The sequence below is a fragment of the Monodelphis domestica genome, chromosome 7 (genome assembly GCF_027887165.1).
Source record: "Monodelphis domestica isolate mMonDom1 chromosome 7, mMonDom1.pri, whole genome shotgun sequence".
Taxonomy (NCBI): Eukaryota; Metazoa; Chordata; class Mammalia; order Didelphimorphia; family Didelphidae; genus Monodelphis; species Monodelphis domestica.
Window position 1 is genome coordinate 244,063 of NC_077233.1, and position 26,590 is coordinate 270,652.

A 26,590-nucleotide genomic window follows, 5' to 3' on the forward strand; every position below is an offset into this window, starting at 1 on the left:
CCGCTGACCCCACGGAGCACACTAAGGACCTTTGAGACCTCAGAGACAACAAGGAGGACCCCTGGGCCCTGCTGACCCCACGGAGCACACTAAGGACCTTTGAGACCTCAGAGAGACAACAAGGAGGACCCCTGGGCCCTGCTGACCCCACGGAGCACACTAAGGACCTTTGAGACCTCAGAGAGACAACAAGGAGGACCCCTGGGCCCCGCTGACCCCACAGAGCACACCAAGGACCTTTGAGACCTCAGAGAGACAACAAGGAGGACCCCTGGGCCCTGCTGACCCCACGGAGCACACTAAGGACCTTTGAGACCTCAGAGACAACAAGGAGGACCCCTGGGCCCTGCTGACCCCACAGAGCACACTAAAGACCTTTGAGACCTCAGAGAGACAACAAGGAGGACCCCTGGGCCCCGCTGACCCCACAGAGCACACTAAGGACCTTTGAGACCTCAGAGAGACAACAAGGAGGACCCCTGGGCCCCGCTGACCCCACGGAGCACACCAAGGACCTTTGAGACCTCAGAGAGACAACAAGGAGGACCCCTGGGCCCCGCTGACCCCACGGAGCACACCAAGGACCTTTGAGACCTCAGAGAGACAACAAGGAGGACCCCTGGGCCCCACTGATCCCACGGAGCACACTAAGGACCTTTGAGACCTCAGAGACAACAAGGAGGACCCCTGGGCCCCGCTGACCCCATGGAGCACACCAAGGACCTTTGAGACCTCAGAGAGACAACAAGGAGGACCCCTGGGCCCCGCTGATCCCACGGAGCACACCAAGGACCTTTGAGACCTCAGAGACAACAAGGAGGACCCCTGGGCCCCACTGATCCCACGGAGCACACTAAGGACCTTTGAGACCTCAGAGAGACAACAAGGAGGACCCCTGGGCCCCGCTGACCCCACAGAGCACACCAAGGACCTTTGAGACCCCAGAGACAACAAGGAGGACCCCTGGGCCCCACTGATCCCACGGAGCACACTAAGGACCTTTGAGACCCCAGAGAGACAACAAGGAGGACCCCTGGGCCCCGCTGACCCCACGGAGCACACTAAGGACCTTTGAGACCCCAGAGAGACAACAAGGAGGACCCCTGGGCCCCGCTGACCCCACGGAGCACACTAAGGACCTTTGAGACCTCAGAGACAACAAGGAGGACCCCTGGGCCCCGCTGACCCCACGGAGCACACCAAGGACCTTTGAGACCTCAGAGACAACAAGGAGGACCCCTGGGCCCCGCTGACCCCATGGAGCACACCAAGGACCTTTGAGACCCCAGAGAGACAACAAGGAGGACCCCTGGGCCCCGCTGACCCCACGGAGCACACCAAGGACCTTTGAGACCTCAGAGACAACAAGGAGGACCCCTGGGCCCCACTGATCCCACGGAGCACACTAAGGACCTTTGAGACCCCAGAGACAACAAGGAGGACCCCTGGGCCCCGCTGACCCCACGGAGCACACTAAGGACCTTTGAGACCCCAGAGAGACAACAAGGAGGACCCCTGGGCCCCGCTGACCCCATGGAGCACACCAAGGACCTTTGAGACCTCAGAGAGACAACAAGGAGGACCCCTGGGCCCCGCTGACCCCACGGAGCACACCAAGGACCTTTGAGACCTCAGAGACAACAAGGAGGACCCCTGGGCCCCACTGATCCCATGGAGCACACCAAGGACCTTTGAGACCTCAGAGAGACAACAAGGAGGACCCCTGGGCCCCGCTGACCCCACGGAGCACACCAAGGACCTTTGAGACCTCAGAGACAACAAGGAGGACCCCTGGGCCCCGCTGACCCCACGGAGCACACCAAGGACCTTTGAGACCTCAGAGACAACAAGGAGGACCCCTGGGCCCCACTGATCCCATGGAGCACACCAAGGACCTTTGAGACCTCAGAGAGACAACAAGGAGGACCCCTGGGCCCCGCTGACCCCACGGAGCACACCAAGGACCTTTGAGACCTCAGAGACAACAAGGAGGACCCCTGGGCCCCGTTGACCCCACGGAGCACACCAAGGACCTTTGAGACCTCAGAGACAACAAGGAGGACCCCTGGGCCCCGCTGACCCCACGGAGCACACTAAGGACCTTTGAGACCCCAGAGAGACAACAAGGAGGACCCCTGGGCCCCGCTGACCCCACGGAGCACACCAAGGACCTTTGAGACCCCAGAGAGACAACAAGGAGGACCCCTGGGCCCCGCTGACCCCACGGAGCACACTAAGGACCTTTGAGACCTCAGAGACAACAAGGAGGACCCCTGGGCCCCACTGATCCCACGGAGCACACTAAGGACCTTTGAGACCTCAGAGAGACAACAAGGAGGACCCCTGGGCCCTGCTGACCCCACGGAGCACACTAAGGACCTTTGAGACCTCAGAGAGACAACAAGGAGGACCCCTGGGCCCCGCTGACCCCACGGAGCACACCAAGGACCTTTGAGACCTCAGAGAGACAACAAGGAGGACCCCTGGGCCCTGCTGACCCCACGGAGCACACTAAGGACCTTTGAGACCTCAGAGACAACAAGGAGGACCCCTGGGCCCCACTGATCCCACAGAGCACACCAAGGACCTTTGAGACCCCAGAGACAACAAGGAGGACCCCTGGGCCCCACTGATCCCACGGAGCACACTAAGGACCTTTGAGACCTCAGAGACAACAAGGAGGACCCCTGGGCCCCGCTGACCCCACGGAGCACACCAAGGACCTTTGAGACCTCAGAGAGACAACAAGGAGGACCCCTGGGCCCTGCTGACCCCACAGAGCACACTAAGGACCTTTGAGACCTCAGAGAGACAACAAGGAGGACCCCTGGGCCCCGCTGACCCCACGGAGCACACCAAGGACCTTTGAGACCTCAGAGACAACAAGGAGGACCCCTGGGCCCCGCTGACCCCACGGAGCACACTAAGGACCTCTGGTCCTGCGGGCTCCAGGGGGCTCGCCTTCCTTCATCTCGGCCCAGCCAAAAGTCAAGAATATCAAGAGCCCCATGTGACAGAAAGAGCAGGGGTGCTCCAACAGGTGAAGGGGGCCATCCTATGACACTACAACTTGAGGGGGCAAAGGGGGCAAGAAAGGGATGTTCCCTAAGGAAAGTGGTGCCTGGACTGGATTCTGAAAGGAGGCAGTAGAAAATGGGAGGATGCCTGGTCCAGACATGCAGTGGGGAAACCGAGTCCAAGGAACCACCTCAAGCCCTCTTCACTGGAATGCTGAGTAAACCCATGGGAGCGGTATGGAATGAGGGTGGAAAGCAGGGTAAGGGCAGATCAGGAACAAGCCTTGAATGCTCTGGACAAAAGAGCCCAGTCAGGGGTCAGAGAACGATCCCTTCCTTCCTGCGCAACCCCAGACAAGCCCCTAGAAGCATCCGGGCCTCCTTCTGTTCAACCATCACCAAAAGCCAAGAGAAGTGGCTGGGTTGGAGCCAAGCCATCGGAGCCACTTCTGGGGTCCCCACTGCCCCGAGGATGGGCACGGAGCCCGGGGCAGGCATGTGGCGGCCCTTGAGAGCGCCCACACAAGCGTTCCGGGCACGAGAGGGCTCAAGGCTCCTGTTTCCAGAGCCGGTGCCGTCGCCATCCCTCCGCCTTGTCCAGGGGTGCAGAGATGGCAGCGCCTGCCACCTTCGGTCATCCTTCTCCTTAAGCTAAATGGCTGGGCCACTTGGGGAGGAGGGTGCAGGCCAGGCCTCCAGCCCCCACGCCGGAGAAGCCCCAGCAGGACGAAAACGTGTCCATTCAGGCTCACAGGGCCCCAGCCAAAGCCCTCTGGGCCTGCCTCATGGAACAAAGGCGGAGGAAGAGGAAGTTTGACACGGAAAAGGGGCCAGAAAAAACCCCACGTGAGCAGTGAGGAAAGTGTGGCCCGCAGCCACGGGAGGTCCCACGTGAGCCACGGAATCCGCCAGAATATCGCTGCTAGCAGCCGGGGTCCAGACGGCGAGTGGGCAGGCACGTCCTTGGCCTCCCACGCCGCGGCTTCCACCCCGTCCTCAGGGCAGCCACGGGCCCTCCTCGCAAGCGAGTTTCAAGCCCACACGGCCCCGCTCAGAAGAGCGCGGCACCCCACGATGGAGGTCCTCAGAGGGGCCCAGCCCACAGCCCCCCGTGGGACAGCGTGTGAGAGTGGACACGGGAGCAGGTGGAGGAAGGAGGGCCCTCGGCGAGCCGCGGCAGCCGGACCAGCACGCGCTCTGACCAGGTGGGCTGTCCGGAGGTTCTCGGTTACTGCCTCAAGCTCGTGCCCATCCCAAGGGGGGTGCCGCGGCTCCGGGCAGGCCGGCTGCGCAGCCCTGTGGCTGGGAGGGCCGCAGGGGAGCGGGCTCAGGCCCACTCGGTCTGCTCCCTTCCAGAAGCTTCCCAGGTTTCTCCGAGGCTCTCCTGTGGGCCCCATCAGGCTCGCGGGCCACCCTTCCCGGGGGCCTCGGGGGAGGGGGCCGGGGGTCTCCCACCCTCGCCAAAGCCACAAATCCGCCTGCAATGACACTGCGTTTCGCTTCAGGCTCAAGCCCATGAGGACCCCCACACCCACGGGCAGCTTGCAGAGGACCAAGCGCCACAGCACCCTCGTCCTCGCCCCCCTTCTTAGCCTGAAGGCGTTCTCGGCCAGCCTGCGGAGTCTTAGGGAAGGGCCTTGGCTGCGGCTGGCCAACATGCAGATGGAGAAACAAAGGAAGTCGGGCCAGAGAACAGCCCGCAGAGCCGGCCACAGCAGACGGGGCGCCTCCACCCCAAACCGGAGAGCCGGGAAGGAAGAAGCCCCCCATTATCTCTCGGGGCCCACGGCTCGGGGAAAGGCCCGCCTCGACCCCACGGCCACATCTCAGCCCGGACTTCTTCATCACCCCCAAGTCGAGCCGTTTCCCAAGATCCTCTAGGACGCACAGCGGGCACCGACCCTCATCATCTTTGCCTTAGTGTCCCTGGAGGCGCCGGCTCCCCCGCCCGTGGCTGCCCCCCCTCCCCCTCCCCAAAGCCAGCGGCCCTGGGCTCTCCCCGGGGCCAGACCCCGCCTCCTCACGGCCCCGCCCTGGCCCCCTGCAGAAGCCTCCCTGCTCAGCGGCCCGGGATGGCGCAGGACCCTGGCCGGGCCTCGACCTCCGGCCGCCTCTTCTGCCTCCCGGGGAGGCCGCGAGCAGCAAATGAAGTGCTTCGCACAGCCGAGCCTGGCACCCGGGGGTGCCTGGGAAGCGCACGTCCCCTGGTCCAGTGGGGCCGGGCGGCGAAGGGCCCGGCAAGCCGACGGGCCTGTGGCAGCGGGGGAGGCGGCAGGGCCTGGGCCGGAGGGGCGCTGGCCGGGGGCCGCGGGGTGCCAGCTCCTCCCTTCCGCCCCCCGACACCCCGGCTCTCAAGCACCCCGAGCCCCGGGAGAGGCTGAGCAGAGGGCCACAGACATCCGAGCCTGCGGCCCGGCCCGCTCCGGCCACCCACCGTGCACAGGTCCTTGTACTGGAGCTTCTGGAACTTGGTGTCCGTGTTGCCCGCGCACAGCTCCACGTAGCCCAGGACCACCTGGAACACGGTGTTGTGGATGGCCTGCGTGAAGTGCATGTGCAGCTGGTCCATGGCCGTCTGCGGAGCAGGAAACGGGCGCTCAGCCGGCGCCCAGCCGGCGCCCGAGGCAGCGCCCTCCCCACCCGCCGCCGCCGCCGCCGCCACCCACCTGCGTCTTCCCCAGCAGCCGGTAGGCCTGCTGCACCTTGGTGTAGTGCGCCACGTCGAAGTGCTTGCACACCTTGGACAGCGCCACGTCCAGCTGCTCCTGGGGGGGAGGAGGGCCTGGAGCGCCGGCCGGGCCGGGCCGCTCCACCCCAGCCAGCCCAGGGCCCATCCCGACCTGGGCTGGGTCCTGGGGGTGACACTCCCCAGAGTAGTCCCTGAGGCCAGGGGAGCCGGGGAGGGTGGAGGCACACACGCAGGCACACACGCACACACTCGCACACACGCACACTCGCACACACTCACACACACTCGCACACACTCACACGCACACACACGCAGGCACACACGCACACTCGCACACACAGGCACACACGCACACTTGCACACACTCAACACACGCACACACTCGCACACACACGCAGGCACACACGCACACTCACATGTACACATGCACACTCGCACACTCACACATGCACGCACACACACGCACACTCGCACACACGCACACACGCCTCCCTCGTTACCTCGATCTGCTCCAGGGTGTCCTGCAGCTTGGAGTCCAGCTCACTGGGGAACAAGAAGAGACAGTTGGAACCCCTGAAGAGCAGTTTCGGTGGAAGCGAATGAAGGGGCTGCAGTGTCGACCCTGACCGAGAGCAGCACTTTCCGGGAGGAATCCTGCCGAGCCCCCGGCCATGCTGATGGAACGGAGAGCCCAAGGGAGCAGCCGTCCCTCCCCAGCCCCCCATGACAAAGACCAGGGGGGACCTCTATTTCCTTCCTGAGGCCTCTCCTATGGCCGGAGACCCCACATCCGAGAACGGGGATCACCAACATCAGACTACTCGCCGCCGCGGGGTGGGAGGGAGGGAGGAACCCCAAATTCCTAAATGCCCCCAAACTCCGTCGCCAAGACGTGCTTCTACGAGGGAGGGACCTTTTCAAACTGGGCAATAAGGAACCATCCAAAGATGCTTCGTCTCTGCTTTGCTAGTTCTGCTTCTGCGCTCTTCCTCTAGGTGGGGACGCAGGCGTGTGGGGGACTCTCGGAACCCTGTCGCTGTCTAGAAGGCTCTCTTGGCTCCGCTCCTGTCACTCCCCCTGACTTCATGGAGGTCTTTCGCGTTTCTCCAAAATCAACCTGCTTGACGTGTTTTATGGCACAGCAAAACTCCCCCTCACCGGCGGATGCCACGATGTGCTTGGCCACTCCCCGGGGGATGGGCAGCCCCTCCGTTTCCAGCTTTTGCCAGCACAAAGAGCTGCTAGAAATACTGCCGAACACCCGGTTTGTTTTCCATTTTCCTTGATCACTTGGGGGCTAACCCTACTGGTGGCATCGCCAGGCCAGAAGGAACAGTCTCTGGGCATCACTCCAGACTGTCCTCCAAAATGGCCCCCGCTCCTCCAGCAGGGTCCGCGTGCCTATTTTCCCTCCACTTGTCATTTGGTCCTTTTATCGTTTGAGCCAACCTGATGGGTGTGAGATGACGTCTCCGAGTCGTTCTGACGTTCATTTCTCTAATCAATAATGATTTCGATTCCTTCCACGAAAGGATCAATGGGGGGACACGTGTACATAACCGGACACGTAAAATGCGCACCAGCCTGGCGGCACGGGTTCCTACATATAATTGCGGAAAATGAGGCCAAAACTAAATAACGACTTAGAGCATTTTCCTGGAGTTATCTGCAGCCTTGATTTCTTCATCCCCCACCGGTCTGTTCGTGCCTTTTGGCCTTCTATCGACTGGAGAATGGCTCCTGGGCTCCTTTCTATAGCTGACAAAGTTCTCCATTTGAGAAACGGCCTCTAAACATCTCCCCAACTTACCGCTTTCCTTCTATTCCTGGCTACGCTGTGTAGATATACAAACAGTGCTCAATCCATAGACTCAAAATTATCCGTTTTACAGCCCACGGGGAGGGCTCTCCCTCACATATCACAAAACCTTCTGCTATCCGCAAATCTGAGAAGTAGCGTGTTCCCTCCTCTTCTAACGTGCTTCTGTTCTCCCTTTATGCCCAGGCCGTGCATCCATTCTGAGCGTGCTCTGGTAAGTGGGGCACGCTATTAGTCTACACCTAGTTTCGGCCAGACGGCTTGCCAGTCTGGGGAGTTGATGCAGGATTCCTGCATCCATATATTAATGGGATTGGCCAGGACATTTCTGGTTTAGCTCTCAGTACCACATCTGCTTCACCAAAGGAACTCTTTACCACTGGCTCGAAGGAATTGATCAAATATTGGAATCGGCTGATTTTTAAATGTTTGGCAAAATCCGCTTGTAGATCTCTCGAGTCCGAGGCTTTTTTCTTACAAGTTCAATTTCTTTTCTAAGTTAGGTTTATTTAACTATCCAGTTTTTTTCCCCTGATATCCAAGGCAAATCTACATGTTGGCACGTACTCTTCCACTTCACGTAAATTATTAAAGTGGTTGGCCCAGAATTGGGTAAAATGGCTCCTCATCATTCCCTTGATTTCATAGTTCACCCTTTTCATTTTTGACGCTAGGGGTTTGGTTTTCTTCTTTTTTTTAAGTCATATTTTGCCTTTTCCAGAAAATCAACTCTTGAGTTTGTTTAGTAATTCAAAGGTTTTCTTACATTCATGGTTGTTAGCCTCACCTTTAATTTTTAGGGTTTGCACTCCGGAGTTGAATTGATGATTTTTACAAATGTGTTCTTTTTTCAGTCTTTTTTCCATTTGTATATCCAATGCATTGCTCTCTTCTTCCTCTATTTGACTGATATAAGCATCTAGAGATAGGATTTTCCTCTACTGCTTCTGTAAGTGTCTCAAAGGGTTGGATATGTCGTCTCATCATTATCGTTCGCTTTAGTGAGGCTAATCATTGTTTCTGACTTGTTCTTTAGCTCACTCGCTCTTAAGTTTAGTCTACAATTAATTTTTATTCTGTTATCATCATCGTCCCTTGTTAAATATGATTTTATTGCATTATAATCTGAAAGGATGCATTTCCTATTTCTTCCTTTATGCATTTAACTATAAAGGTTATGATTGGTCTTTCATATTCTCTCTTGGTTCTTTCATTCTTGTAGATCACGTTTTCCATTCAATTCGGGTCTGTTCTTCAAGAATATCTGAAAGTCTCTTATTTCTTTCAATGACTATTTCTTTTCTAGCGTGATAATACTCAGCTTCACTGGGTAGGCTTATTCTTGATTGCAAACCCAGCTAGCTCCTTTGCTATCTGAAAGGCATTTCATTCCCTTCATTGTTTTCGCTTGGGAGCTGCTAAACCTTGTTTTCCTGATTGTAGTCCCACGTCCGTATTTAAACTGCTTCTTTCTAGTCGCTTGTAGTAACTTTTCCCCTTAATCTAGAAGTTACAACACTTAGCTATATAATGTTCCCAGGAGTTTTCCTGTTGGGATCTATTTACAGGTGATGACCAATAAATTCTTTCAAATTCTCCTTTATCTTCCAGTTCCAAAACTTCAGGACAATTTTCTTTAACAATCTCTGGAAATGAAGGCAACTCGGTAGCTTAGTGGATAGAGAGCCAAGTCTAAAGCCCTGGGTTCCAATTTCGCCTTAGACTCTTCTTAGCTATGTGACCCTGGGCAAGTCATTTAATTCTCACTAGCTAGCCTTTACTGCTCTTCTGCCTTGGAATCTCTAAGATGGAAGTTAAGGGTTTTTAAATAATTTCTTGAAGTAAAGTATTTAAACTTGCTTTTATACCTTTCAGGTAGTCCAAGAATTTTTATATTGTCTCTTCTCAGTTTTCTAGGTCAGCTGTTTTTGTGATGTTTGTTTCACATTCTCTCTTTTTTAATTTTAGTTTTATTATTTCTTCTTGTCTTAAGTTACCAGCTTCCTCTTGCCCAATTCCAGTTCATGATGAATTCTTTCCTTCAGTGAGTTTTTGGATCTCTTTTTCTAATTGGCTGACTTTTCTTTCATAATTTTCTTGAATTGCTTTTATCTTTTTTCCTAGTTTTTCCTCAACTTCTCTCATTTGGTTTTTAAAGGCTTTTTTAAAGATCTCCCCAAAACTGGGGCAGCTGGGTAGCTCAGTGGTTTGAGAGCTAGACCTAGAGATAGGAGGTCCTGGGTTCAGATCTAGCCTCAGACACTTCCCAGCTGTGTGACCCTGGGCAAATCACTTGACCCCCATTGCCTAGCCCATTACCACTCTTCTGCCTTGGAGCAGTATTGATTCCAAGATGGAAGGTTGAGGATTTTAAAAAAAAAATCTCCCAAAACTAAAAAATAAGAAATCATGGCTTGTCTTTGAGCTGGGTCCAAGCAGCTGCTCTCAGAATCTCTATTTGAGGAGTGACCAGTTTGGATCTCAAATCACTCATTTCTTTAGAAGAAAAATCAGGCATATCCGGACCATCCCCAGCCTGGACCATGAGTAGGCATTTATGGCTTCGAAGGAACCCCTCAAACTAAGGAAGAGAAAATGCCCAAAACTCACCCGTCCTCTTGCTCACGTCTAGCTATGAAACAGGAGTACACCGAGTGGTTTGGCCCAGCCACCCAATAGGATGCACCAAGTGGATGAATGCCCCATGGTGGACCACCAGCCTGCTCTGGCAGTCTATTAGTCCATCTCTATGGACAGACGGGCAGCCACCTGAGCCCAGAATCAAAGAGAAGGAGAGGAATCGCCTGGATATATTTGAGAAATGGTGTTTCAAGGAGCTGCCACGCAAAAACCCATCTTCTTCACCCAGCTCTACTGTACCAGAAATGCTGTGTCCCCAAGCTCCCAAGAGTCAGAATCACAGGGGAGGACAGAGAGCCCAGCGACGTGGGCTAGGTAAGCAGGTTCCCAGGCGGTCGGGAGATGAAGCAGGCCAGGCTCCGAGAGAGGTCCCTGAAAGTGCCTCTCACACACCCCCGACGGGATGTCCAGCGGTCGTCCTCCTCTCGCTGTCCCTGAACCATCTTCCCTATCGCTGGCGAGGGCACGGCCATCTTCCCAGGCCCTCAGGCTCCCACCGAGAAGTCAGTCTTTAGTCCTCACTCTCTCTCACCCCCAGACCCAACCTGGTGCCGGTCCCTGTCACCTCACGCCTGGACTATGGCCGTAGCCAGCCAGTGTGGGGAGGGATGGGGGGCTGAGGGGAGCCCACCTGCCTCACATCTTCCAACCAGCCACCAGTCACTGCATGTCTGATTCCATATAAACTCCAGCGGCTCCCTGGGCCTCCGGATCAGACAGAAAATGCTCTGCCTGGTCTTCGATCCCCTCTTCCCTTTCTAGGCTTCTCACAGCTCTCTGCCCGCCGCGTCCTCCTCAATCCAGCGATCGCGGCCTCCTGGCCATTCCTCAAATAAGCCGCTCCGCCTCTCGGCTCTGGGCATTCTCTTGGGCCGCGCTCTAACTCCTGACCTCCCTCAAGTCCTAGCTAGAAGCTCGCCGCCTCTCTTCATTCCGTTGGCTCCCTCTGTGCCTTCTCTCCTATACAGCCTTCCTCTTCCAGTAGGTTGGGAGCTCCCGGAGAGCCGCGGCAGACCTTGGCCTCTTTGTAACACGAGCACGTGGCCGAGGGCCCAAGAACCGCGCGCTAGTGGCTGGGCCGGATGCAGAGCTCGTCCCAATCCGCCGCTTCACAGACGCCTTCTGGAGTCCGGTCTAGGCCCGAGATGATGCTCGAGACGAGCACGTCCCTCCGGCAGGACGCGGGACACTGGCGCTTCCCACAGCCCCCAGAGGATCTTGGGAAATCCGTTCCACAGGTTCTGACACGCCGGCATCCCTTATGAAGGCAGCAACGATACCCAGCCAAGTCTCTGGGCCATCAAAGCTGAGAGCACGAGAAAACCACTGGGATAAGCGACGTCCAAGGCCAGCAGCACCTTGGGGAGGGGAAAGGCGGCCCTTGGGACGATGCTTCGGGTTCGGGGCCCGCTCAGCCAGCAGCCCCTGGAGCTGGGAGTGGAGAGGGAAAAGGCACTGCCCCATTTCAGAGTCCACGATGGGTCGGAGCCCAGAACCTCAGAACCTCATTCATTCTAATCAGGACACGGAGGGAATGGAAACCTGCCCCGTCCCTCGGGACAACTGCGTTCTTCCAGGAAGACACTAAGCAGTCGGAGACAGCCGGCCTTGAGGAGGGCGTCCAGACACGGCAGACAGAGCCTGCACGATGGAGTCCCGGGACCAGGACTCCAATTCCGCCACTTGCTCCTCCTAGCCGGGAGGCCACCCTGCGCATGCTGGTTTCCTTGCCTGTCCAATGACGGTGGAGTCCCTCCTAGTTCTGGGCGAGAGAGACGGGGACGGCTGCCCTCTCACCCTGGCTTCCTGCCTCCGATCGTGGCAGAAGCTGCCTGCTCTTCCCAGCATGCTCTGGGCTCATGGACTCCCCACGACCAGGGAATGGGGACAAACTGGGCCCGCGTACCTGATACAGCTGTAGTGTCGGAACGTGCTGGCGGCCTGCTGGCACTCCAGGCACAGCTGGATGGCGCCGGGATAATCTTCTTCCTTGGGGAGACACTCGCCTGAGCCGCAGCATCGGTTTGGGGAGGCACGACCAGAGAGGTCACGGGGCCCAGGGGCGCGCCAGGGATGGCGGGGGACACGCGTCGCCTAGCTGGGGGCTCGTCTCCGGGGGGAGAGAAGGGAGTGCTGGGAAGGAGGAGGGAGCCGAGCGGGGAACGGGGGTGGGTGGAGGGGCTGCAGGGGGCTGTGGCTGGGCCAATTTGGGGCTCAGGAGGCAGCTCAGTGTCCCCAGCAGAGAGAAGGCCCCCGAGGGAGGGACCCCCCACGCCCTCCTGGGCTCAATCCACACATGCATGAGGGGAGGGCGCTATCACGGGATCACTTCAGGCCGGGCCTGGCCAACCCCGAGTCTCCTCAGGGCCGTCCCGCTCACCCACCTCCAGCATCTCACTCAAGCGCACGTCCGTTCTTTGCTGGAAAAAGAAACGGAGCCGTGAGACTGGCCGAAGAGCAGCCGCGAGCGCCCCGGCAGCGTCCCGAGCCCCCAGACCCACCAGCGTCTTTATGGTCCGCAAGGACTTCAGCAAGCCGACGAGCAGCTGGCGCTTCCTCTGGTTCGCCAGAAGGCCCAAGCTGGCCTGAGTAAAGCCCTCCTTTGCGACGTTCAGGTGCCTGCCGGGAGGCAGAAGCGCGGTGAGCGGAGAGCCTCCGGGCTGTGCAGCCTGCGCAGGACTGCATCGACACCAAGAAGCGCGCGACGCGGATTAGGCCCCTTTGGGGAGGCCACGGCTGCTGTCGAGGAGCTGACAGGCTGCCCAGACAGAGACCGAGCGCGACGTGGCCCAGGAGGGCCAGCCGAGGAGTGGAAGCCGGGGAGGAGGCCAAGACTGGCCTGGGGTTAGGCTCAGGTGCTGCTTCCCAAGGACCGTGAGGAGCCCCTGAGGAAGCCTACTCGGGCCTCTGTGTGGAGGACGGTCTGGGAGGGCCGAGGAGGAGGCCAGCTCCCACGCCTTTCCCGTAAAAGCGGCCTCTATTTAGGGCCTTCAGACCACGAGGGTCTGTCCCACAACAGGGCGGCTTGAGCTTCGTGTGCCCTAGTTACGCTTTCCCAAGTGGCAGGAGGAGCGCAGGCATACCTTCTTCCGTTGGTACAAATGACAGTGGCCAACTGAAGGCCCGTCTGCAGGGAGGTCACTCTCTCCAGCTCCTACGGGGAGGCACAAATGGGGTCGAGGCTGTTTGCCTCCCGCTCCTCCTGGCCAACTACGGGCCGCCGAGGACCACAGGACACCGACGCTGCAACCTCAAAGACAGCAGCTTGCCCAGAGGCCCGCTAATGTCCCAGCGAGGCCCAGGACTTGCGTTCCTAATGGTGGAGGCCACTCCAGGCAAGCGAGCGAAGACCCCACTGTTGGGGAAAGCGGGCAGCCCCCGCCATGTCCAACTTAAGGCCCACCCTCATCGAGCTCCCTGGTGGGTAGAAACATCCAGCCCAATCCCACTTCCCCTCCCCAGCCAGCAGCCTACCCAGGCCTGGGCAGCAAAGGGTCCTGGCCCTCCAGCTTTAGGGTCAGAACAGCTGGGCGAATAACCTCAGGGTGGGTTTGCTTCTCAGAGGCAGACGCCACAGGCCCAGGTACTTACGGAGGCGCAGAGACCCGACAAACGCCCCAGCAGTGAGGTGGCTCCCTGGCACCAACCCTCTGAGACAGGTTGAAGTGGGGCCCTCGGACCGCCCCCCCAGCCCCCAGGCTCTCTGCCCCCTGAGGCTGGACCAGGAGCTCCTACCTTGACGTAGGCAGGCTGCTTTTCCAGGATCAAATCTGCAACTTTCTTAGAGACCTCCAGGAGCAAAGGCAAGACCCCAGGAGTCAGCACCAAGGACAGAACTCCCTGGGTGCTCCATATAAGTCAGGTGATTTCTTTTGCACCCCCCCGCCACACCCACCTTGAGCCCCCTACCACTCTGAAGGTCCAGTTCTGCCCTAACACCTCATTGCAATGCCCTTGTCCTCAGTTTCCCCATCTGTAGAATCAGAGGCCTGGGGAATCCTGGAGCTCAGCCCTTCCACGTTACAGAAGAGAAAATTGAGACAGCGAGGGTTGAAGGGCTTGGCTTTGCTCACACAGCAATCAAGGACAAAGCCTGGACTAGCCTCTGGAGCCATATGGGGCAGTCACTGGAGAGCCCAACTCTGGCCAAGATGGTTCCTGGGCACAGGAGGCCAGAAAGTCCTCCCCAGGCCCTGGTCAGTGACCAGCAGCTTCCAGCGAGACCCCAGGCTAGGGCTGGACGAAGGCCCCCTGGGGCCCAGGGGCAGATGAGGGAGCCTCTCCCCGCTCTCAACCCCGAGGATCTTCCTCTTGCTCCCTGAGGTCACAGGGGGTTCTGCCTCAAAGCCAGGGGCTCCCCCCAGAGAAACGCTGCTCCCGCCCTTGTCTACTTACGGCGGCCTGCTGCTCCTTCAGTTTGTCTCGATATTCCTCCAACTCTTGCAGATTGAGGACAGGCGGGAGCTTCTGTGGGCAAAAGCACCCAAAGGCTGAGGCGTTTCACTGGTGAAGCTTGCCCAAGGCCAGCCCAACAGGCTGCACCCCCCCCCGCAGGGTCGGGCCCAGCCACTGACCACTCTGGTGTAAAATTGAGATTTGAACTCTGGACTCGATTCCCCAGGAGTCCTTGCTAGCTCCCAGAATGCCCTCTAATCTCACTGAATTCTCACCTGGGACAAGAACAAAATTTTATTTAAAGGGTCTTCCCCATAGGTGGGGGTCTCTCTTTTGGACTTCTGTTTTGGGGCAGACTTGGCTCTTTCCATAACGTAGGTGAGGTCCTGTCTAGGCCTCCCTGGCCTAGGCACGTTTTCCTTATCCTGTATTTTCCTTAATCTTCAATAAACCTCTAAAAATATAATACTCCTTGCAGAGAGAAACTAATTTCTACCTGCCTCAGTCTCCCCTAAATTTTAATCTTTACACTGGGCACCACACTCAGGCTAGACTCCCGGGGGGTGCCCGCCTCCTCGCCAGCTCCTCACAGCCCACTCCCTCTTGGCTCCCGGGTGAGGCCACGCCCCCTGGTCCTCTGGACTTCCCCCTGGGGAGGTCACACATCCCTGCTTCCCTCTGGGACTCGTCTGGGCAATGGGGACGGGAGGGCGGCTGGAGGCAATGTCAGGACACCTCTGAGGGGGTTCGGTTACATTCTCAGGGTCCCAGATTTAGAGCTGGCGGGGCCTCTTTGGTTTACAAATAAGGACACTGAGGCACGGGGAGGTGGACTCACCCGGGGTCGTGGTGCTATGAAGGTTGGAGGCGACGGTCACCCCAGTCCAGTACTAACTGCCCGACTGGTACCCATTCTGCCCATGCCCTGGCCCGGGCCCTCGGCAGCTCAGCCCTCTCGTGCTCAGCCTCATTTCTCCCAATCTACTGGGGCCCGTGACCTTGGCCCATCCTCACCGTCATCACCAGCACTGCCCGCCCTCAGAGCCGGGCCCTGCTTTAAGGCGTTAGAAGTGTGATCTTTCACACTCGGAGCACCCCTGGGAGGCGGGTGCTTCTATCATCTCCACCGCACAGATAGCAAAACCGGGACAGCCAGAGGATGACCCTTCTGCCAAGTCCCTGAGGCCACATTTGAACTCAGCTCACCCCGACTCCAGGCCCGGCGCTTTGTGGCACCCCGCTGCTGCCGTCCCAGCCACCTCTTCCCAGTCACTGCCAAACTTCCAGAAAGAATCTGGGAGAACAGTCATGTCTCCGCCCCTCGGACGGGGCCTCCTGCCTGACCGTGCCCTGTCCCGAGGCCCCAGAGGCCCCACGTGCCCACAAGCCCAGCTCGATTTCTCGCTGCAGCATCTCTGGTCAGTTTCTGCTCGAGAACATCCGGGGTCAATTTCTCTTCCAGGCCCCTCCCCCGGCTCCCTCCCAGCAGCTCTAGTAGATTTCACCTCTGCAGCATCTCTCCACTAGCTCGCTTCCGGGAGTCCTGGGGCTGGCCAGCCGGCCGGCCTCCCATCTCTCCATTCCAGCCACTAGTCAGGGCCGGCCGTGGCCTCCAGGACCACCACCACGTGCTCTAGCTGGTATCCCAGGCTCCCCACACCCTGCCACGCGGCCGTCCTGGCCCATTTCCTGTCCCATCTCCGTGGGACACCGAGAAGGCTCTCCCCTCCTTCAGCTCCACCCAGAGGCGGCCTCTCTCGGGCCCCTCCCAGGCGGGAGAACTGGGGCTCGCTCCAGCTTCTCTCTGGACTGAGTGGGTGGAGCCAGGTCCCTGGCCACGGGCCGTGCTGCCGTGTAGAAAGCTCGGACTCTGGCGCTGCCCGGGAGGCCGCCCCGGGCCCACCGCAGGCCCCCCCGTCCCTGGGGGGTGCCACGTCCCGCCCTTACCTCCATCTCATACTTGACAATGTCGAAGGAGTCCGTGGAGAAATAGACGTCCTCGATGCTGTCGATGATCTCCTGCTGGGCGTGGGGGTCGCTGGGCGGCTCCCGACACTCCCGCGCCTCCTCCTTCAAAGAAGCACAAGGCCGGGTGACCCCACGCACACCCGCACGGCCAGCCCCGGCCTGCCCACGTGGGCTCTTCTCCCAGCAGAGGGAAGCTCCCGGGAGGCTGCGGTCCGGGGCACCCCCAGCGCGGCAGGCTCTGGCCTGGAGCGCTGCCGCCGGGCTCCCCTTCGGGCGAGGATGTCCAAGGGGGCCCCCGTCCAGGCTCTCACTCCCTTTCCGGCACGGTGGCCCCCGGCGAGGGCGGGGAGGCAGCAGAGCCTTCTGCACGGAGGCAGGGAGGGAGCCCCCGCGGGGGAGCCTTCGGCCCCGCAGTCTGCGCCTGACCAGGGCCCTGGCGGTCCGCACGCAGGCCCGACCCTCAGACGTCCCGGCAGCCGCGGGCGGGGAGCCCGGGGCGCCCCTCACAGCACCCCCTCCGGGGGCCGGCAGGAGCCCCGTTTCCCTGTTGGGTAGCGCCCAGGAATGAGCAGAGGCCCCAGTGAAGGCAGAGCCGTCACCCAATTCTTCCCGAAGTCTGGGGGGCTCGGCGAGGTGGTTCCGGGGCGCACGCGTCCTGACCCCACAGGAAACCTCGGGGAAGTCATCGCAGTAAGGCCGGAAAGCAGGCCTAAGCTTCCCGCATCCCTTTCTCCGGGAAATAGGAGCTGGGGGCCGTGAGCCTGGCCTCGGCGGCCCTCCCCCGCGCGCCATCCCCGCCCCCCCCTGGGCGACCCCTTAGGACCGAGGCCTGGCTCACGGAACAGGCAAAGGGTCTGAGGCTGAATTCGAACCCTGCACCGGGCCACCCCCTGTTCTTTTGTCTTTAAACAAGAGGCAGAGGTGGCCCTGTGGCCGAGCTTTGGCAAGATGGAGCAATGATAAAAGGCGGCACGGCCCATTGATAACAAAGAGGGAACTGGTAGCCCGTCGTCTCGGGCGCAGCGGACTCTGGGACCTCCTCTGGGGTTTTCCTGGAAAAGATCCTGAAAGGGTTTGCCATGTCCTTCTACAGCCCATTGGCCAGATGAGCAAATGGAGGCAAAGGGGGCAGTGACTTGCCCAGGGCCACACAGCTACTCAGGGTCTTTAGTCACACTTGAATTCGGGTCTTCCTGACGCCGGGCCTGGCACTCTTGCACTGGAGGAAGCAGCTACCAGGGAGGGGCTGGGAAAGGGGGCTGCTGAGGCAGAGGCTGGGAGGCAGGCTCTGATTACGGCTCTGGCGCTTGCGAGCTGTGTGGCCATGGCAAGGCCTCAGTGTGCCCATCTCTAAAACGGGGATAAGCCATCTGTAGCCCAAGGATACCCTGCCAACCCGCATGGCAGGGAGCTCCTCGCACACGCGTCCTTCAGTCCACTCCGGGAGGGGGTAAGGCGGGAGGGGCTGCCCGGCATCGGGCCGAGGACGCAGCAGAGGCCGCCCGTGGCTCCAGAGCCCCGGTCCCTGGGCCTGCAGTGCCGTCTAGCGGCCTGGAGAAGGGCAGGAACAGAATCTGCCCCTTCACCCCCGACCCGCTGGGCAGGATCTCCGTCCCCCACGGCCAGCCTGGCTGCGGCGACGTCTCATGGAAGGCCGGCAGGTGAAGGCGCAGCTGCGAGGCGGCTCCATCCCTCAGGAGGTCGGGAAGGCTGCGGATTCCGGACTGCCCGGCGGCCTCCACAAGCAGAAAGCACCGGGCGAGTCCCCGAATGGCGACGGGCAGGGCCGGGCGACCCACCCAGGCTCTCGAGCCCGGCTCCTCCCGCCTCCGGGCCTGACGCTCCGCCCACGGAGCCACCCGGCTGCCCCTCAGCCCGGACCGCCGAAGGGCCAACAGGTGGAGACGGCCTCCTGGATGGCCTCGGCCCCACGGCGCGCTGCCACACACGAAGGCCCCGGCCCAGCCGCCTGCGTCCAGTGTGAGGCTCAGACGACCCCGACCCCTGGCCGCGCGGCCACCCCACATCTCGTCCCGCCACTTCAAGCTCTTCAGGCACCGGGCTTAGCCCTGAACCCCCTCATCAACTCCCCCGTACCCGGGGCTCCCTGCAGCACCGTCTGAGCTGGCGCTCAGGGCTCCGGGCCCTGCCTGCTGGAGGGGAAGGAAGAAGGCAAAGGAAGGGGGTGAGGGGGAAGGGAAGGAACAGGAGAGACCCAGGTGGAGGGAGGGAGGGAGGGAGGGAGGGAGGGAGGAAGGAAGGAAGGAGGGAGAGAAGGAAGGAAGGAAGGAAGGAGGGAGGGAGGGAGGGAGGGAGGGAGGGAGGGAGGGAGGGAGGGAGGGAAGGAAGGAAGGAAGGAAGGAAGGAAGGAAGGAAGGAAGGAAGGAAGGAAGGAAGGAAGGAAGGAAGGAAGGAAGGAAGGAAGGAAGGAAGGAAGGAAGGAAGGAAGGAAGGGGGGAAGGGGGGAAGGAGGGAAGGAGGGAAGGAGGGAAGGAGGGAAGGAAGGAAGGGAGGGAGGGAGGGAGGGAGGGAGGGAGGGGGGGAGGGAGGGAGGGGGGGAGGGAGGGAGGGGGGAGGGAGGGAGGGAGGGGGGAAGGAGGGAAGGAAGGAAGGAAGGGGGGAAGGAGGGAAGGAAGGAAGGAAGGAAGGGAGGGAGGGAGGGAGGGAGGGAGGGGGGAGGGAGGGAGGGGGGAGGGAGGGAGGGAGGGGGGGAGGGAGGGAATCTGAGTGTAAAATCTTAAAACTCAGGAAAAGGCAGGCAAAAAAGAACAAGAGAGAGCTGATGAAAAAGTGCAACTTTAAAGGCGTCTAGACAAAACTCACGGAAGGGAGAAAGTGCTGACCTACGAGATGTGGACCCCTCTAAGCAGCAGAAAAGAAAGAAGAGCTGGGCCAAAATCCCTTCCACCCTCCTGTTCGGTTGCTGTAAAGGGCCTGGAACGTCCCTCTTGTCTCTTCCCATCTGCTTACCTGCCTTTTTCTGAGCTCTTGGACTTCACTCCCGCCCCTCCCTCCACCCTTCTCTGGCTCCTCTGGGGTCACCCTCCTCCCTGTGGGTGCCCCCAGTGCTCTCATTTCCAGCAGCACCAACGGGTGCCATTTCTGACTCGAAATGCCCGGCACGGAATTCCTTCTCTTGCCCCCAAAGCTGCCCTCTTCCTGGTCTGTCTGTGAGTCCAGGGCAGCCCTCGGACAGCCGCGGCCGGCTCTGCTCCCACCTTCTCTTCGCTCCCTCAGCCACCACCTGGCTTGGCGCCTCGTCCTGCCAACAATCGCAGGCTCGGCCTCTAGCCGAGGGCCAGGGCCGCCTCTAACGGCAGGTGCGCCCAGGGTGGCCAGTGCTCCATCAGCAAGGCCCAGGCTGGAGGAGCAGAGCCTCCCGTGCTCTCTCGGGTCTCAAGGGTCCAATCCGCCCCCCGCTTGTCCCGAGCCTTTGTCCAAGCTGTCCAGGGTCTCCCCCCCCCCACAACCTTCTTGGATTGACTTGGAGCCCCCCGAGCGGGCCCCGATTGCTCCCCGGGGGAAGGAGAGGGCCTTGGGTCGTTTCTGGGCCGTTGCCCCTCTGCCCCGGCCAGGCTCGGGCCCACCATCCACCTGGCTTCTCGTGTCCTGCTGCTGGACGGCCCAGAATGCCCCGAAGCCAGAGCAGGGAAAGAAGTGGAGGCCAGAGGCCGGGCAGAGGGGCAAAGAGGGGGATGGGCTGCGAGAGAACCCCAGACGTTGGGTCGAACGTGGTCCCGACGGCAGAGCCGCGTCCCACGACCTTGGCCCGAGACCAGGGGAGGCTCCCCCCAACACCCCCGGCCTGGCCCAAAGACCTCCGGAGAGGGCCCCGGGGCTGATGGAGGAGGACGCCCGGGCAGCACTGCCCCAGGGGAACGGGGGGTGCGGCAGCCCCTCCTCCTTGCCATGAGGCGCAGAAAAGGGGCTCCTCGAGGCTCTCAAGGCCGTCTAGGCCAGCAAAGCGAGCGCGGAGGGCCGGAGGCCCAGGAACAAAGCGGCCGGCCCGACGTCTCACACCCACACCAGGGCAGGCTTTGGCGGACAGAGTCCTGAATCCGGGGTCTGAGGGCCAAAGCGCCGGCTCTGCTTCTCCGGCCTCCAGGCCCAGCTTCCTGGGCAAAGCCAAAGGCAGCCCGAGGCCCGAGGAGGCCGAGCCTCGATGGACAAAGAAACAGAGACGGGGCAGCCAGGCGGCACAATGGAGTCTCGGGTTCGAGTCTGGCCTCATCCGCCTAGCCCTTGCCCTTGCGTCTCAGAGCCATTCCTGAGGCAGAAACGTGGGTTGAAAGCGGAGGCGAAGGCGGCACAGGCCAAACCAGGCGCAGACACCTCCACTGAGACGCAGGACAAGGGGGGGCTCACGTCCACTGGACCCCCCCAAGGTCTGACCCTCGGAACAGCTGGGGCGTGCCAGGTCACTGCTCAGCCCTCCCTCGGGGCACCCATCCGCCGCCTCGGCCTCCCGTCCTCTCCGCCCAGATGTCTCCCTGGGGGGGGGGGGCTCCTCTCTCCCACCCAGCCGTGTTCTCGGGCCTCCACGGCCTCTTCCGGCTGGCCTCGGGCCTGGCGGCGCGGCTGCCGCCATCTCCAGGGCCCACCAGGGAGTTTCTCAAAGGAAGGAGCCCTGAGGCGGGCCTGGGGCCGGGTCACGGAGGACCCTCGGGCCTTGCCGGCTGCTCACGCAGAGGTCCTAGAGGGGTCACCCTGTCCTGCTCCAACTCCACTGACCGAGGAGGACGTGGAGACCAACACAGTGAAATGACTCGTCCAGGGTCTCCCGGCTAGGAGGGCAGTTCGGTTCCCCAGTGGCCCACATGCCAGTCTGGAAGCAACGGCCCAGTGAAGAAGCTCCCAGAGGGCAGACCAGCTTGAGCCTGCCTCACCGGGGGGGGGGGGGGGGGGCTCCCTCTGCACCAAGATGGCAGCCAGGCCCCCTCGAGGAAGAAGGCTGGGACTGCCAGGGGGGACTGGCCGCCGGGGGCACTGCCAGCCTCCCGCTGGAGGGAAGACCCTGGGTAAATCATTTGCCCTCTGTCTGCCTCCGTCTCTTCCACTGTCAAATAGGGGCATTAAGGGCTCTTATTCTGAGAGCAGCTGGGAGGCCACCGTGAGGTTGGCAGGCATGACATGGGCATGACATGGGCACCGTGCCAGGGCCGGCGCGGGGACCTGGCGTGCTGGGGAAGGAGTTGTGATCTGCAGCAGGGGCGGGAGTGCCCCTCTCTGGCATGGTTCCTTGGCAGATGGGCAGGAGACAGGCACAAGCACCAGGGCAGGGGCCTAGAGTGCCCAGGAAGGAGCATAAGAGAGGGGCACCGGGGCTGAGCACAAGCACCGGGGCTGGGCCCAGAGCACCCGCATAGGGCATGCCTGAGACCGGTGCATCTGACAGCAGGCCCTGCCACGTACCTTGCCTGGCAGCCGGAGATTCTCGATGGGGCTCAGGTCGCTGAGGCTGTCCTGGGGGCTCTTGAGACCCTGCAACAGAGAAGCTTGTTGACCAGGGACGCCTGGGGAAAGGGGACTGGCATCAATTAGGCGCTGCGTGCATATCGAGGTCCTCGCGGGGGTGCTGGTGGACGCCTTTTTACAGACGGAGAAACTGAGGCGGATCAGGGCTTTCCCCACGACAGGCTTGTCGCGCGTTCATGAGAAGGACCCAGAGCCCGAGGGGTCCAGCAACCTAGGTCGGGGCTCCAGAGGCTTCCTCCGGGTGCCAGGCCTCCGCATCTTTACCCACCACAGGCCCTCCCCCTGGGACAGCGGGCCCTCACCTGACGGGCCATGAGCGACTTGATCTTCTGCATGGTGGGAACGAGGCTGAGCGGAGGGGGGGAAATGAGCGGCAGCGCGGCGGAACTTCTCGACCCCAGAGGAATGGGGGCAATTCGGGGGTCCTAGGTCAGGCCCCGCGGCAGCCTCCGCTGGAGCTCACCAGGAAGCCATGGTGGACACTCACGTGACCGGCGGCGGAGGCGCAGGGTGTGCCGGGACGCATAGTTCTCGTCCAAGCTCCGCTTCACAATGAACCCAAATCTGAACTACAAGTCCCGAAAAGCATCACGCTTGATAAGGGAAGGGAGGAGTCAGAGGCGGAGCGAGTGACGCGCGGCTGCGCAGAGAGCCGAAGTCGGAGAAAGCGGGGCCAAGAAAGAAGCGAGCCCGGAGATTGGCGAGGATTGCAGTGGGGGCGAGGCCTAAGGTCAGAGAAGTTCGAAGAGTGGCTGGGATAGGGACGGGGCGTGGCTAAAAGGTTGGGCGTGGGCGGGGCTGACACGCTTAGCGTGGCCTACATTGGGCGAGGCCTGCGGGCCTTGGATGGGTGGGTGTGGCCTGAGGGTTGGACGGGCCCCGCCCTCCTAGAGTCTCCCCAGTGACCCTGGACTTGAACTTGGCGAGGAGGAGGAGGTTGAGTCAGGGTCTCTTCACCTGAACATTGGAGCTGTGCGCCAGCCACATCTTTGCCCAGAGGAAGAAAGGGCTGAGGGGAGGGGGTGGCCCTGGCAGCCTTTGTGCTAGAATTCGAACCCAGGACCCCGGGGTTCCAAGCCTGAATGCTACCACCAACCATCTCAGTTTAGAGATAGGGTTGCAGAACCGCCTGGGTGTTTAGGGGGATTTCTGAGGGCCAAAGGCCAAGGCTGGTCCAGGCTAGTCCCAAATTCCCATCTACCAAGGGAGACTCCATCCCACCCCCACCCCACACACACACTCCTTGTATACATCCAAAGGGGTTCTACCCTCACCCACCTGGGAGCCCCCACCTCCATACCTGCCAAACCCATCTATCTCCGAGGGTCCCCAGAGCCCCCCCAAATCTACCTAGATAGACTCCCCACCCCCATCTATCTCACAGGGTCCCCAGAGCCCCCCAAATCTACCTAGGGAGGCCCCCCCACCCCATCTATCTCACAGGGTACCCAGAGACCCCCCAAATCTACCTAGGGAGGCCCCCCAACCCCATCTATCTCACAGGGTACCCAGAGACCCCCCTAATCTACCTAGGAAGCCCCCCAACCCATCTATCTCAGAGGGTCCCCAGAGACCCCCCAAATCTACCTAGGAAGGCCCCCCCAACCCATCTATCTGAGAGGGTCCCCAGAGACCCCCATCTACCTAGAGAGGCCCCCCAACCCATCTATCTCAGAGGGTGCCCAGAGACCCCCCAAATCTACCTAGGAAGGCCCCCTGATCCCCTCTATCTCAGAGGGTCCCCAGAGCCCCCCCATCTACCTAGGGAGGACCCCACCCCATCTATCTCACAGGGTGCCCAGAGACCCCCCAAATCTACGTAGGGAGGCCCCCCCACCCCATCTATCTCACAGGGTGCCCAGAGACCCCCCAAATCTACCTAGGAAGGCCCCCCAACCCATCTATCTCAGAGGGTCCCCAGAGACCTCCATCTATCTAGGGAGGCCCCCCAACCCATCTATCCCACAGGGTGCCCAGAGACCCCCCAAATATACCTAGGAAGGCCCCCCCACCTCCTCTATCTCAGAGGGTGCCCAGAGACCCCCCAAATCTACCTAGGAAGGCCCCCTGATCCCCTCTATCTCACAGGGTGCCCAGAGACCCCCCAAATCTACCTAGGAAGGCCCCCCCAACCCATCTATCTCAGAGGGTCCCCAGAGACCTCCATCTATCTAGGGAGGCCCCCCAACCCATCTATCCCACAGGGTGCCCAGAGACCCCCCAAATATACCTAGGAAGGCCCCCCCAACCCATCTATCTCACAGGGTACCCAGAGACCCCCCAAATCTACCTAGGAAGGCCCCCTGATCCCCTCTATCTCACAGGGTCCCCAGAGCCCCCCATCTACCTAGGTAGACCCCCCCAAGCCATCTATCTCACAGGGTCCCCAGAGCCCCCCCATCTACCTAGGGAGGCCCCCCACCCCATCTATCTCACAGGGTGCCCAGAGACCCCCAAATCTACCTAGGGAGACCCCCCACCCCATCTATCTCACAGGGTACCCAGAGACCCCCCAAATCTACCTAGGAAGGCCCCCCCAACCCATCTATCTCAGAGGGTCCCCAGAGAACCCCATCACCCTAGGGAGGCCCCCTGACCCCATCTATCTCAGAGGATCCCCAGAGCCTCCATCTACCTAGGGAGGTCCCCTCACTCCATCTATCTCAGAGGGTGCCCAGAGACCCCCCAAATCTACCTAGGAAGGCCCCCCAACCCATCTATCTCACAGGGTCCCCAGAGCCTCCATCTACCTAGGGAGGCCCCCCACCCCATCTATCTCACAGGGTCCCCAGAGACCCCCCAAATCTACCTAGGGAGGCCCCCCCACCCCATCTATCTCACAGGGTACCCAGAGACCCCCCAAATCTACCTAGGAAGGCCCCCTGATCCCCTCTATCTCAGAGGGTGCCCAGAGCCTCCATCTACCTAGGGAGGCCCCCCCACCCCCTCTATCTCAGAGGGTGCCCAGAGACCCCCCAAATCTACCTAGGGAGCCCCCCCCAACCCATCTATCTCACAGGGTACCCAGAGACCCCCCAAATCTACCTAGGAAGGCCCCCTGATCCCCTCTATCTCAGAGGGTGCCCAGAGCCTCCATCTACCTAGGGAGGCCCTCCACCCCATCTATCTCACAGGGTCCCCAGAGACCCCCCAAATCTACCTAGGGAGGCCCCCCACCCCATCTATCTCACAGGGTACCCAGAGACCCCCCAAATCTACCTAGGAAGGCCCCCTGATCCCCTCTATCTCAGAGGGTGCCCAGAGCCTCCATCTACCTAGGGAGGCCCCCCACCCCATCTATCCCACAGGGTCCCCAGAGACCCCCCAAATCTACCTAGGGAGGCCCCCCCACCCCATCTATCTCACAGGGTACCCAGAGACCCCCCAAATCTACGTAGGAAGGCCCCCCCACCCCCTCTATCTCAGAGGGTGCCCAGAGACCCCCCAAATCTACCTAGGGAGACCCCCTGACCCCCTCTATCTCACAGGGTGCCCAGAGACCCCCCAAATCTACCTAGGAAGGCCCCCCCAACCCATCTATCTCAGAGGGTCCCCAGAGACCTCCATCTATCTAGGGAGGCCCCCCAACCCATCTATCCCACAGGGTGCCCAGAGACCCCCCCAAATATACCTAGGAAGGCCCCCCCACCCCATCTATCTCACAGGGTACCCAGAGACCCCCCAAATCTACCTAGGAAGGCCCTCCCACCCCCTCTATCTCAGAGGGTGCCCAGAGACCCCCCAAATCTACCTAGGGAGACCCCTGACCCCCTCTATCTCAAAGGGTCCCCAGAGCCTCTATCTACCTAGGGAGGCCCCCCCACCCCATCTATCTCACAGGGTGCCCAGAGACCCCCCAAATCTACCTAGGGAGGCCCCCCACCCCATCTATCTCACAGGGTACCCAGAGAACCCCAAATCTACCTAGGGAGGCCCCCCACCCCATCTATCTCACAGGGTGCCCAGAGACCCCCAAATCTACGTAGGGAGGCCCCCCCACCCCATCTATCTCACAGGGTGCCCAGAGACCACCCAAATCTACGTAGTGAGGCCCCCCCACCCCATCTATCTCAGAGGGTGCCCAGAGACCCCCCAAATCTACCTAGGAAGGCCCCCCAACCCATCTATGTCACAGTGTCCCCAGAGCCTCCATCTACCTAGGGAGGCCCCCCACCCCATCTATCTCACAGGGTACCCAGAGACCCCCCAAATCTACCTAGGAAGGCCCCCTGATCCCCTCTATCTCAGAGGGTGCCCAGAGCCTCCATCTACCTAGGGAGGCCCCCCACCCCCTCTATCTCACAGGGTCCCCAGAGACCCCCCAAATCTACCTAGGGAGACCCCCTGACCCCCTCTATCTCAAAGGGTCCCCAGAGCCTCTATCTACCTAGGGAGGCCCCCCCACCCCATCTATCTCACAGGGTGCCCAGAGACCCCCCAAATCTACCTAGGGAGGCCCCCCACCCCATCTATCTCACAGGGTACCCAGAGAACCCCAAATCTACCTAGGGAGGCTCCCCACCCCATCTATCTCACAGGGTGCCCAGAGACCCCCCAAATCTACGTAGGGAGGCCCCCCCACCCCAT

General features: G+C 60.7%; 1 protein-coding gene across 3 annotated transcripts in view; it reads right to left on the reverse strand.

The window, feature by feature from the left end:
• The window catches only part of VPS50 (VPS50 subunit of EARP/GARPII complex), a 67,419-nt gene extending 44,850 nt beyond the window's left edge, over positions 1-22,569 (reverse strand). Inside the window, exons 1-12 of one of the 3 annotated variants that reach the window (XM_056803991.1) lie at positions 22,306-22,569; positions 21,941-22,009; positions 16,508-16,630; positions 14,561-14,632; positions 13,901-13,954; positions 13,249-13,319; positions 12,667-12,784; positions 12,550-12,585; positions 12,072-12,154; positions 6,207-6,249; positions 5,684-5,782; positions 5,452-5,592 (exon numbers count right to left, since the gene is read on the reverse strand). In XM_056803991.1, coding sequence (XP_056659969.1) covers positions 5,452-5,592; positions 5,684-5,782; positions 6,207-6,249; positions 12,072-12,154; positions 12,550-12,585; positions 12,667-12,784; positions 13,249-13,319; positions 13,901-13,954; positions 14,561-14,632; positions 16,508-16,630; positions 21,941-22,009; positions 22,306-22,338 — 942 coding nt within the window. In that variant the 5' untranslated portion in view covers positions 22,339-22,569. Of the gene's footprint in view, positions 1-5,451; positions 5,593-5,683; positions 5,783-6,206; positions 6,250-12,071; positions 12,155-12,549; positions 12,586-12,666; positions 12,785-13,248; positions 13,320-13,900; positions 13,955-14,560; positions 14,633-15,766; positions 16,278-16,507; positions 16,631-21,940; positions 22,010-22,305 lie in introns of those variants that run through there. The other 2 variants (XM_056803992.1, XM_056803993.1) reach the window with 2 other exon arrangements.
• Positions 22,570-26,590: the final 4,021 nt, after the last annotated feature.